The sequence below is a fragment of the Trichechus manatus genome, unplaced genomic scaffold (genome assembly GCF_000243295.1).
Source record: "Trichechus manatus latirostris isolate Lorelei unplaced genomic scaffold, TriManLat1.0 scaffold00054, whole genome shotgun sequence".
In the NCBI taxonomy this organism is placed as follows: domain Eukaryota; kingdom Metazoa; phylum Chordata; class Mammalia; order Sirenia; family Trichechidae; genus Trichechus; species Trichechus manatus.
Genome location: NW_004443990.1, coordinates 2140290 through 2153510, shown reverse-complemented (window position 1 = coordinate 2153510; position 13221 = coordinate 2140290). Strand labels below are relative to the sequence as shown.

At 35.3% G+C, this 13221-nt stretch overlaps 1 protein-coding gene across 3 annotated transcripts in view; it reads right to left on the bottom strand.

Annotated features, from left to right (window-relative positions):
• BCAS3 (BCAS3 microtubule associated cell migration factor) overlaps positions 1-13221 on the bottom strand; it is a 641765-nt gene that overhangs the window by 338150 nt on the left and 290394 nt on the right. For all 3 annotated transcript variants that reach the window (XR_002824359.1, XM_012555963.2, XM_012555964.2), the window contains exon 16: positions 6079-6229. Coding sequence is in view for 2 of the 3 variants with exons in the window: in XM_012555963.2 (XP_012411417.1) it covers positions 6079-6229 (151 nt within the window). In the remaining variant the exon portion in view is untranslated. The remainder of the gene's footprint in view (positions 1-6078; positions 6230-13221) is intronic.

Genomic DNA, 13221 nt, shown 5'->3' with positions numbered 1-13221 from the left:
TGTTCAAATAAATGCTATTAAGTGATTCGATTCCAGGATTTCTAAATAACAAGAATCATCTACGTTTTCTAACTGGAGCAACTGCTCAGCACCAGCCTAGGGCTCACCAGTGAATGGGGGTTTAGAAATGAGGTAACGGAATCAAAGACCTGGTAGGGACTCAAAGGACTGTAAGGCTGAAAGATTATAATCTATACATAGATTACAAACTACACGTGAGGAAACTAAGGCCTAATTATGTAGGACACACTGGTATTAGGTGGTAGAATCAAGATGAGAAGCCAAGTTTTCAGACTCCTAATTCAATGTTCTTTCCGCTACACTACCTAACCTACTTCTCCAGATGGGGCCCAAGGTTCCTAAAACTTACCTGTAATTGCTCCCAAACCAGGGAATAAATATAAAGATGAGAAGCGGGGAAAGGAGCAAGAAGCTTCTCCCACTTAAGCAAAAGGAATCCCGTGAAAGGAAGAAAGTCACCTTATGTTTCCTTCACTAAAAACTGTCAGCTATCTAAGAGCAAGAAAGTAACTTCATTCTCAATTTTTATATTTTTTATCCTTATGAAACTGCTCTGAACTCTTTCTGAAACTTATTGTTCTCTGCTTGTGCCTACAAAATAAGATGTATATATTAGTATTTTTAGATTTAAAGCAGATGGAAATAACCATACTGATGAAAAATTTTCTGTTTTTTAAATTCTTACATAGAAAGCATTAAAAAAAACTCACTTGATTCATCAATTAAACCAAACATCTATGAAATGCTGCTTAATAAATCCCTCCTACAAAAACCTCACATCCAAAACATGGAGTAATATTTAGCGGCTAGTTTCACATTTAATAGACAAAGGAGAGCACGTTCTTATTTATAAGTGATGAAAACATGAGGAGATGGTAAAACGGCTTTCCAATCCTCCAGTCCAAAGAAAAGGGATTCTGTTTGCATGGGCGATAAGCAGTGATTGTTAAAGCCAAATTACTTCTAGCACTTCCTTCTGCCTTCAACAATGTACTGTTGTGGGGTTAAGCAACAGCTGTTGCCAAAACAGGCCTTATTTCCTCCAAGTACTGCTTCAAGGTCTTGAACAAGAAGGTGTAAATACATCTGTCTATTGCCATTTCTAGTCCTCCTGCACATCTTGGAGTCAGACAGATGGTCCCTGTCATGTTTAAATATTACACTGCAGAGTCTTTCAGGGATATGTATTTCCAAAAATAAGAGAGAAGATGTTAAATATGGTAAGCACACGCTTTCTCCCCTGAAGGTCTGAGTCAAAGCTTCCATCTCCATTTAGATATTTAAATATTAGATCTCAAACATTCCTTAGAAATCTCTGCTGCATAAAGTTAACTTCTTATGGTCATTTTACACCTTTATGCCAAATACTTACAACACATAACAAATAAAAGTTGATACAACCTAAGTAAGTACATAATTTTACTAGATACATTATCAGGTATATTGTAAATATTCATAAATTTTACATGTCTATAAATAGGTAGGTTCTGTGTTCTCTTTCTTCATAATTGAGGTGAAATACCTCTGGTTAATTTTATTTTTAAAATACTACATAGGGTCACTATGAGCTGGAAGTGACTTGACAGCCCTGGGTAGTAGTAATATGAGTTTAATAGATAAAGGGTGTTTTTCTGAGGTGCTGAAAAAGTTTCTAAGCTAGAGAGAAGTGGTGGTTGCACAACATCATGAATGTAATAAATTGTACACTTTAAAATGGTAATTGTATGTTGTGTAAATTTCACACCAATAAAAATGAAATAGTAGAAAAGGAGTTTCAAAGAAACAAACAGTAAGTGAGAATTTCCGGGAGAATGAAAAGAAACCTGGAAAATGGAAACCCCATTTGCCCATTATCCCGGTGACCATATTGTGGCAATCAAATTTATCAATAAATACAATAAAATTTAATGGAAATAATTAATGCAAATTAACTAACTGAAGTCTTGAGAATTGGTCATAGTAAAAATTTTAAAAATAAAAATGAAATAAACATAGCCTTTAAAATCTAATAGGGTAAAAAGATACATTTTCTGGCATTTGCTTTAAAACTTGGTATATGTCAAAAATGGAAACTCAGGGAATTTTGTTCTTAAACAATGAATTACTTTTGATAAGGCAAAATACATACATTATAATGTAAGTGTTAAATTTTAGGATAATAAGACCACAAATTATATTTTGAATACTCTCTGACCAAATCTTTGGGTGAGTTATAATAAAAGAATGATAAAGTTACAACAGCAACTTCTGGGTATAATCAACAAATCCTTCTTAAAGTGTGTTAAGGTTATTAAGCCTTGTAAACTAGCAATGGGCAAGTATAAGTTAGGACCACTGCCATCAATGAGTTTATTGGTCACTGTAATCTGCGTTAATAGGAAGGAAAAGGCAATTCAAGCCTCAAGTTGCAATACTGAAGGATTTTATGGGCAAACTACTGAATGATGAAGATAGAAGTCCATAAAGACAAAGTTCTACATACCACTTTGGTGAGTAGCAAATGGAGTCTTAAAAGACTGCAAACGGCCATCTAAGATACAACTATTAGTCTCTTCCCATCCAGAACAAACAAAAATGAAGAAAATCAAAGACTCACGGAAACAATTAGTACAAATGACTAATGGAACACATAAACCACGGCCTCTAGAAGAACTAGATGGTGGCCGGCTACCACTACCAACTGCTCTGATCGGGATCACAATAGAAGATCCTGGACAAATGTAGAACAAAATTCAAATTCATAAAAAAGACTAGACTTACTGGTCTGATAAAGATTGGTGGAACCCCCAAGACTATGGCCCTTTAACACCCTTCAAACCTGGAACTGAATCCAATCCCAGAGATCTCCTTTCAGCCAAACAACAGATAGGACCATAGAGTGAAAAATAACACCCGTGAGGAACATGCTCCTCAGAACAATTAACCATACAAGACCAAAAGGACAGTATCTGCCCAAAAACAAAGTTCAGAAGGCAGGAAAGATGGGCAAATGGAAACGAGGAACCCAAGGAGGAAGTGGGTAGAGTGCTGTTACATTGAGGGGATTACAACTAATGTCACAAAACAAAACGTGTTAAATTGTTGAATGGGAAACTAAGTTACTCTGTAAATTTTCACCCAAAGCACAAAAAAATGTTAAAAAAAAAAAAAAAAAAAGTCATACAGAAAGACAAAAAAAAAAAAGATGAAAGGAATATACAGAATCACTGTACTAAAAAGAAATGGTTGATTTTCAACTATTTCAGGAGGTAGCATATGATCAAGAAACGATGGTATTGAAGGAAGAATTCCAAGCTGCACTGAAGGCACTGGCAAAAAATAAGGTTCCAGGAATTGATGGAATACCAATTGAGATGTTTCAACAAATGGATGCAATGTTCATCTATGCCAAGAAATTTGGAAGACAGCTACCTGGCCAACCGACAGGAAGAGATCCATATTTGTGCCGATTCCAAAGAAAGGTAATCCAACAGAATGAGGAAATTATCGAACAATATCATTAATATAACACACAAGTAAAATTCTGCTGAAGATCATTCAAAAGTAGTCGCAGCAGTACAACAACAGGGAAACTGACAGAAATTCAAGCCAGGTTCAGGAGAGAATGTGAAACAAGGGATATCACTGCTGATATCAGATGGATTTTGGCTGAAAGCAAAGAATAACAGAAAGATGTTTATTTGTGTTTTATTGACTATGCAAAGGCATTCAACTGTGTGGATCATAACAAATTATGGATAACATTGTGAAAAATGGGAATTCAGAACACTTAATTGTGGTCATGCAGAACTTGTACACAGACCAAAAGGCAGCCGTTTGAACAGAACAACAGGATATTGCATGGTTTAAAATCAGGAAAGGTGTGCGTCAGGGTTGTATCCTTTCACCATACTTATTTAATCCGTATGCTGAACAAATAATTAGAGAAGCTGGATTATACAAAGAGGAATGTGGCATCAAGACTGGAGGAAGACTCATTAACAGCCTCTGATATGCAGATGACACAACCTTGCTTGCTGAAAGTGAAGAGGACTTGAAGCACTTACTGATGAAGATCAAAGAATACAGCCTTCAGTATGGATTACGCTTCTGGGGAGGAGGTAGGAGAGGGGAAAGGAGAAGGTAGGAAAGAAGAGGAGAGAGAGCAAGCAAGGGATTTTATTATTATGGAAACTTTAAAAAATACACTAAAGTAGTATATAAGTAATATAATGAAACCTCATGTATGCATCACCTAGCTTTAACAATATCAACTCATAACCAATCTTATTTCATCTACTTTTAGATTCACCTCTTGCCCCTCCCCCAAAATATTCTGAATATATTCTAACATCATATCATTTTATCCATAAAACCCCAGTCACTAGCTTAGAGATATATTTTGAGGAACTTATTAGAAAATGAGAGCTAACATTTTAAATTATAAAAATAGCATACCTCCTGTGTTCCATAAGACAAACAAACAAACAAAAAAAAAACAGAAACAAAATACAAGAATATGCCTTGATGTCTCCAGGAGCCTTTCAATCTTCTTCTCATAATCTCCTCACTCTGAATGTAAAATTAAACTCTAGAGAAACAATTTCGAATATTCTTTCCCACAGATTCAGGAAAGACAGGCAAAAATTCCTTACTGCTTTACAGACTTGTACAATGCTTGTTTGAATCAAGAAGATAAATTATGTTTTTCTTTTTTAAAAAGATATAATTGCGTAATGTATGAATTCAGTCAGTGAAAAAAATAATTTTAAAATCATGATTCAAGATTTAGTCCCATTTTTATTTGATTCTACATCCCAGGAATTTAATGTCATACAAAGAAACAATGAGCTAACTTTAAGTGCTAAATTTAATAGCCACTCCTATTTTCTTAGAGCCCTGGTGGTGCAGTGGTTAAGAGCTCAGCTGCTAACCAAAAGGTAAGCAGTTTGAATCCACCAGTTGCTCCTTGGAAACCCTATGGGGCAGTTCTACTCTTTCCTACAGAGTCGCTATGAGTCAGAACAGACCTGACGGCAATGGTTATTTTATTATCCTCTTTCTTATTTTAAAATAAAGAAACTAAAAGAGAAAGGGGAAGTAAAAAATTCATTTTAAAATTAAACTACTACTGAACATTTAAATGAATTAAAGGATGTACAGCCAAATTATCTATGCCATAAAATGTCTGAGTTTGGACCTGTTTGTTATATTTTCCTTTTCTCCTCCCTTTCTTCTTAATAGTCCTCAAACTCAGTTTTATTTCTGTATACAGCAATAGGGTCACTTTATATACAAACACCACTCTACCTAAGAAAAGTAGGTCAATTTCTGTCTAACAGTGAAATTAGGAGCCCAAAGGCCTTGTTCCTGAGAAGAATGAGTATTTCTCCTCATAAAAGTGATTTCAAGGAACCCAAAGAAATGATAATTTTATATTCCTAATAGGTAGAATATTTTTAAATAGCTAAAATAAGCATAAAATAAAAAAATCAAGTGAGTCATCCAAAGTCTTGGAGGATGTTAACGACCAATTTTGAATAAAACCCAAATCTTAGGACTTTGGCTTTTAAACACTACCCATAATATCACATTGTCTTCACACTAATGATAAATTATTGTATATAAATTATACTTCAATAAAGTGACTTTTAAAAAAGAATTATAAACATGGTCATCACCTAAAGTACTCGCCTTAGGATTTATGTCAGACAAAATTTGGGATTCATTATGAATCCAGATCATGTCTTCAAGAGCAAGAAAACGTAACAGTACTTTAAGGCAAAGCAAGAAAGCAGTTAAGTATAAGACTAAGTAGATGGATCTGGTTTGTATTAGCCAATACTGGTTTTTACAACCTGTCACTGGCTTGTTTTTTCTATGAATATGTACACATGGTTGTGTGTGAGTATGTTTGTGCAAGTTCCATAGTTTGTACTCAATCTGCTGCAATTAAGTCTTATGTGGGCTGGAAATGAAGAACATAATCAAAGCCACACAAAGAAAAAGTTTGTTTTATTTTTATGCATTCAACCCTCTAAAATAGCTATTAAAAAAGTGTCAAGCCTGAGGACTTACCCTGTTCGTTTGGTGATAGTCCCCAATGTCATCGGCTGCTTGATTTGTGCAAGAGGCATCACTACCATCAAGCTGGGGAGAGGAGATAGCCGAGGGTTGCCAGGGTTGTTGTTGGTAAAATTGTTGTAGGAATCTTGACTGTTCAGTTTCCCTACCAAGAGACAAATAAAGAAAATCATTCTCAAAGGAAGCTTTCCTATCTCTGATAGGTTTGCAATGACTCCACTAATCATTTAAGAAAGGTATGTAAAGGACAATTGATCCTAGAAGTATCACAGTTATATGGATGGGAAGAAACCAAAGGATTCTGATAACACCAAGTGTGACTTAATTATAAACAGTATTTGGAGATGAGGGGGTGGAAGATACAGACAGATGTTAAATAGTTATACAAATAATAAATTTACAATTTAATTATAATTTGATAGTGTTATTAATAAACATAGGATAGTAAGAGAAAGTAAAATGAGAAGATCTAAATTAGTCTAGAGGAATAATGGAGAGTTTCCCTAAATAAGTTCGAGAGTAAGGGGGGAGTAGAATATGGCAGCCACACGTGAAGGTTCTGACTAAGCAGGAGACACAGGATGAGACTGACCAAACTACATGATTTGCAAATACATTCTCTCATGCTGTGGGCTGTCTTTCCACTTTTTCGACAGTGTCCTTTATTACAATTTTTAAAGTTTTCAATTTTGAGGAAGTACAACTTATCTATATTGTGTGTGCTTTTGGTGTTATATCGAAGAATACATTGCATAATCCAAGATCACGAAGATTTAGGCCCATGTTTTCTTCTAAGAGTTTTATAGTTTTAACTCTTAAATTTAGTTATTTGATCCATTTTGAATTAACTTTTGCAAATGGCATGAGGTACCTAGGTGTTCAACTTCATTCTTTTGCATGTTGGATATCCAGTTGTCCCAGCACCATTTGTTGAAAAGACTATCCTTCTTCTTACTGAATTGTTCTGGCAGCCTTGTTGAAAATCAATTGACTATAAATGTAAGGGTTTATTTCTGGATCTTAGTGATGAGTTTTGATACAAGCCTTTAGTCAGATTTATGATTTGCAAACATTTTTCGCTTGTCTTTTTTATTCTCTTATGTGACTCTGACTAAGCAAAAAACATTTTTGATGAAGTCCAACATTAATTTGTTTCTTTTGTACTTGCGGTATCGAACTGAAGAACTATTTCCCTAACCCAAGGTTACAAAAATTTTCTCCTATGATTTTTATTACATTTACATTTTACATTTAAACTTAAAAAACCAAACCGTTTGCTGTCGAGTCAATTCCAACTCCTAGCGACCCTACAGGACACAGCAGAACTGCCCCATAGGGTTTCCAAGGAACGGCTAGTAGATTCCAACTGCTGACCTTTTTTTGGTTAGTAGTCCCACCAGGGCTCCTATTTTACATTTAAGTTTATGATAATTGGAATTAATTTTTCAGAAAATTATGAGGTGTGAATCAAAATGCTATTTTGTAAATATAATAATGGGCATAAACCTGTTGCCAATGAGTCGATTCTGACTAATGAGATCCCTGGGTGGCACAAACAATTTGCACACCACCTAAAGATTGGTGGCTCAAACCCCGTGTGGCACCATGGAAGAAAGGCCTGGTGATCTGTTTCTGTAAAGATAATAGTCAAGAAAACCCTACGGAGCAGTTCTACTCCATAAAACATGGGTTCACCATGAATAACAGACATAGACCCAAACAAACGAAACAAAAATCTCTGAAGTTTAACTAATGTTTACCACAGCCTTACAGAGATGGGTTCAGGAATTTTCCTGTTTATTTTTTAATCAGTGCTCTCAATATACTACTTATAATGTCTATTACTTCAATATTGTAATATTTGAAGCCTGGGGCAAGGCAGGATCCACTCACACTTTTTTTATTTTTTCCATTTAACTGATAAAGCCTGCCTAATGACAAATTTCTAAATTTTCAGCTAAATTTTTTTGAGAAGTCTTATGCTAATTAGTACTACTTGCTTAACATAAACAGAACTCACATATAGACACCCAAAGGACAGAGACTAGAACATCAGAAGAGAATATACTATATTCTGGGGCGGAAGCACCCATTTGGATATTTGTTATTTCTGTATTATTTGTTGTCACCACCTTGCAAGCTATAGCTACAAAACGCAAATAAGCTACAAATCTCACAGACAGGAGGGTATGAAATACAAAGACAGAAAAGACAAGAAAGGAAACAATGCAGAAGCCAGCCACATTATTATAGCATCAAAGTGGTTTTCAGATACAAGCCACAGGCAAGTAAAAAGTTTAGACCATTTCACTCGTTTTTCTGAATTTCCATAATGCTGTGAAATGCTGACTTTATCCCCAGTCAAGTAAAGGTCATATTGGGAATTAGGTTCCTAAGGAACTGATGCTTTCTGAAATAGATATTACATATACCCTTGGACAAATCCACACATAACTAACTGAAGACAAGACTTTAAAATTCAAACGCTTATAACCTCAGTTCAGTCACCTTTTTCCTAGGAAGGGTAACAATATTAAAAAGTCTTTGCTGTAGGCTATAAAGCCATAATAGCTTTTCAGAAGGACTACAGAAAGAAAAAGCTTAGCAAATTCATCTTCTTTCTAAAGAGAGTGTGTTTTTTGCTCTTCTTCAATGAGTCATTATATACAACAAAACTCACTGCTTTCACCTATATGTTGTCAATTTGTGTGTGTGTGTGTGAGTGCTCTCGGTGCAAGTTTACAGAGCAAATTAGTTTCTCATTAAACAATACACATATTGTTTTGTGACACTGGTTGCCAACCCCATGACGTGTCAACACTCTCCCCTTCTCAACCTTGCGTTCCCCATTTCCACTGGTCCAGCTTTCCTGTCCCTGCCTTTTTGTCCTTGCCCCTGGGCTGCTGTGCCCATTTAGTCTTGTACACATGGTTGAATTACATGTGTTATTATTTGTTTTATAGGTCTGTCTAATCTTCAGAGAAGGGTAAATTTCAGGAGTAACTTCAGTACTGAGTTAAGAGGGTGTCCTGGGGCCACACTCTTGGGGTTTCTCCAGTCTGTCAGACCAGTAAGTCTGGTCTGGTCTCTCTCTCTCTCTTTTTTTGAGTTAGAATTTTGTTCTACATTTTTCTCTAGCTCTGTCTGGGACCCTGTATTGTGATCCCTGTCAGAGCAGTCAGTGGTGGCAGCCAGGCACCAGCTAGTTGTGCTGAACTCAGTCTGGTGGAGGCTGTGGTAGTTGTGGTCCATTAGTGCTTTGGGTTACTCTTTCCCTGTGTCTCTGGTTTTCCTCATTCTCCCTTGCTCCAGATGGGGTGGGACCAGTACACATATCTTAGACGACCACTTGAAAGCTTTTAAGACCCCAGATGCTACTCACCAAAGTAGGATGTAATACATTTTCTTTATAAACTATGTTATGCCAATTGAGCTAGATGTGCCCCCTAAGACCATGGTCGGCAGCCCTCAGCCCAGAAACTCAGTCCCTCAGGGAGTTTGGATGTGTCTATGAATCTTCTATGACTTTGCCTTGGTCAAGTCGTGCTGACATCCCCAGTACTGTGTACTGTCTTACCCCTCACCAAAGTTATCACTTATCTACTATCTAGTTAGTGTTTTTCCCTCCTCACCCCTCCCCTCCCTTGTAGCCATCAAAGATTATTTCCTCCTGTGTGTAAACCTTTTCATGAGTTTTTATATGTTGTCAATTTTTACAAAAAAGCCAGCTGAGATTACAATGAATCTGTAGATCAATTTGGGGAGCACTACCACCTTAACAATATTAAGTCTTCTAACCCATGAAAACGGGCTGTCTTAATTTCTTCCAATATTGTTTTATCGTTTTCAATGTACAAGTCTTGCAATTCTTTGGTTAAATTTATTCCTAAGTACTTTATTCTTTATAATGCAATTTATAAATGAAACTGTTTTCTTAATTTCATTTTCAGATTGTTCACTGCTAGTCTACAAAAAATACAAGTGACTTTTGTATATTGATCTTGTACCCTGCAATCTTGCTGAACTTGTTTCTTAGCTATAATATATAATATACAATATATATATATTAGATATAATATATCTTGTTGATTACTCAGGATTTTCTATATTCAAGACGATGTCTTCCTCAAATGGAAACAGCTTTAATCTTGATGCCTTTTATTTCTTTTAAAAAACTAATTCTCCTGGCTGGAACTTGTAATATAATGCTGAATAGAAGTGGCAGGAGCAGACTATGATCCATTTTGAGTTAATTTTTGTATATGGTATGAGATACGGGTTGAGGTTCACTGTGTTTGTTGTTTTAAATATGGATGTCCTACTATTCTACCACCATTTGTTAAAAAGATTATCCTTTCTGCACTGAATTGTCTTTGCACTTTTGTCAAAGAACAATTGACCATACATGTGTGGGTCTACTTCTAGATTCTGTTGATTGACTTATGTCTACCCTTTCAACAATACCACATTTTTTTGATTATTGTAGTTTTAGAGTATTAGTAATTCATACATGTATAATCCTTATGAAAATTACCTTATTTGCCAGTCCAGTGTTTATAATCCAACAACTCTTCTATACAAAAAACATCTTATTGATCTAATATTAATTTCAAATCATTGCTTTACTTTTCATAAAAATTATTTACCCTGCTTATTCAGCTAGCAATAAATGTAGTACTTTATAAATAATAGGCACAATAAACACATACTTTTTTTTCTACTAATGTGAATAAAGGAGACAAATTTATTTAGACAGCAAGAGAGTCTAAAAAAAGGTTCTTAATTAATATATTATTTCTAACCATTGCACAACCAGGGCTTCTTAAAGCAAACTTAAAACTAAAAACCCATTGCCATCGAGTCAATTCCGACTCCTAGTGACACTACGGGACAGAGGAGAATTGCCCCATAGGGTTTCCAAGGAGCAGCTGGTGGATTCAAACTGCCGACCTTTTGGTTATCAGCCGAGCTCCTAACCACTGCACCACCAGGGCTGCAAGGACTAATAATAGAAAATTATCAAGGTAATGGGTATAGAACACAGGTTTAAGAACTTTGAGGCTGCAAAGAAGACATTAACAACATGAGATCAAGCAAAGGTTTCATTCAACATTCATTCTTCCATTTCAAACTTTTTGAGCCTTGTTGGTATCAGGTTGTGATCTAGGTCTCTGGCAAATAATTCCAAGGGACTCTCAAAAGCTTATAACATTATGGGGCAGAGCTTGTAACATTATAGGGCAGAAACATACATAAATAAAAATTGGGGAAAATATGCTAACAAAGATAGCTGCAAAATTTCTCAAGAACAAAGAGGAAGGAGTCACTTTTTCATTGTAATTTTAAAGGATTGGGAAGAATGTAAAAAAGAGAAATAAAGTATACAAATTTTGAGCACAGAAGGAGGAACTTGTATCTTCTTACCTTTGCTTTTCTAGTAGAAAATAAAGGATAAGATGAGAGACTTATGAACAATGACATCAGGAGGTAGTAAGATGAACGAGCTAGCTCAGACAAGAAATCTCAATAGCTGACACCAAATGAACTACGTGTAAATGATCTACATTAAAAAAAAACAAAAAACTTTAAGATGAAAATGGAAGAATTTCAAGTTCAAACTCAATAAATCAAGTATGCAAAAATATTATAATGCTCCTTTTTTTACTCTTTTAATACTCAGACTCCATGGTTCTAAATGCTATTTCACTCTCTTCTCCCATGGATTTTCTTTGGAAATTAGACTCTAACAAACCTCTTCAGATTTATCTTCCAAGAGATTGGAGGATCAATGTGGGGCAATGTCATACCAATATTTAATAGCTCAAAAAATATATGCAGAATGAATGAATGAAATATATTTTTTCCCACATCCAGGAGGCAGAGGAAAATATGGCCCTATGATCCATAGAAGAAATTAATTTTGGAGGAAGACTGAAAGTACTTCAAAAGACAACCAGATGACTGGAGTCCATGGCTGTCACTATTCTGCTTGGTCTCCTCTTGATTAGCTCAGGAGCCTAGAACTGTTAATTTTAAGAACATATATCTAGGCAATTAATTTGGTTTTATAACAAGACTAAATTTCCAAGCTAGGATGGTTCATTACACCTGAAGTCTCTTAACACAATGAGGTTCAGGAGAAACAAACTTGTAGTATATCAAGTTTTAGACATGGATAAGTCCCTCCCCTACTCTATGCTTCAATTTCTCTTTTCACTAAGAGGACTGTAACACTATTTCTTTTCTCCACCTCCCATGAATATACATGACAGGAACAGTAAAATGAAAAATTACTGAGATATTTAAGAGAGTTACTATATAAATGCTAGATGTCACCTTCATTAACACTTCCTTATTACCCTTCTCTTTTTTACTTTACTGTATGAGTACAAAAAAAAGAGCAGAGGTTATTTAATTGCAGTTTCAGAAATGGACTTCATAAAATCTCAAAATACATATAATATTTCACACACCATTATACTTTAAAATTCCAGCTGGGACAAGACCTGTAAGTGACAAATGCCACGAGAATGGATATTCTCACAGTATTTCTGGCACAACCAGACAGAGGAAGTCCTAAAAATCTCATGAGAAAATAAGCTCTTCTAAGACTCTCATCACAGTTTTTTGGGCTTACTCTATATAGATAAACTTTGTCTAAGCCTTCAGGCTTTTGGGTCTTTATCCAAATCCACTAGAGCTTTGATCCTTTAGAGGTTTACCAGTCCCCAAGATAGATGGAGTCCTCTTGGGGAAAAAAATCCCAAGGGCCAATAAAATGGTTTTTCAAGAAATTAAAGCAGAAATTCTACTTGGGAATAGAAGGTCATTTAAAAATCAGAAGTTTAAAAAACTTCCCTTGATGTTCAAAGCTGTAATGTTTTATTTTTAGTTGTTTGCTTGTTTACTACAATTATTGTTTTTTTAATGTTAAAATACAAAGCACTAAACCAGGAGTAGGAATTGGAGTTCACTGTTGGGTTCAACCACTAACTTACTGTGTTTATCTTGAAGAAGTTGCATTTTTGCAAAAGGAATTATGAGCAAAACAACCTCATGTGCCTGCAGGTACCTTGTACTTTGCGGAAAAGCTGTGTGTGGGGTTGACAAGGTATGATCTGTTTACTAAAAAGTTCT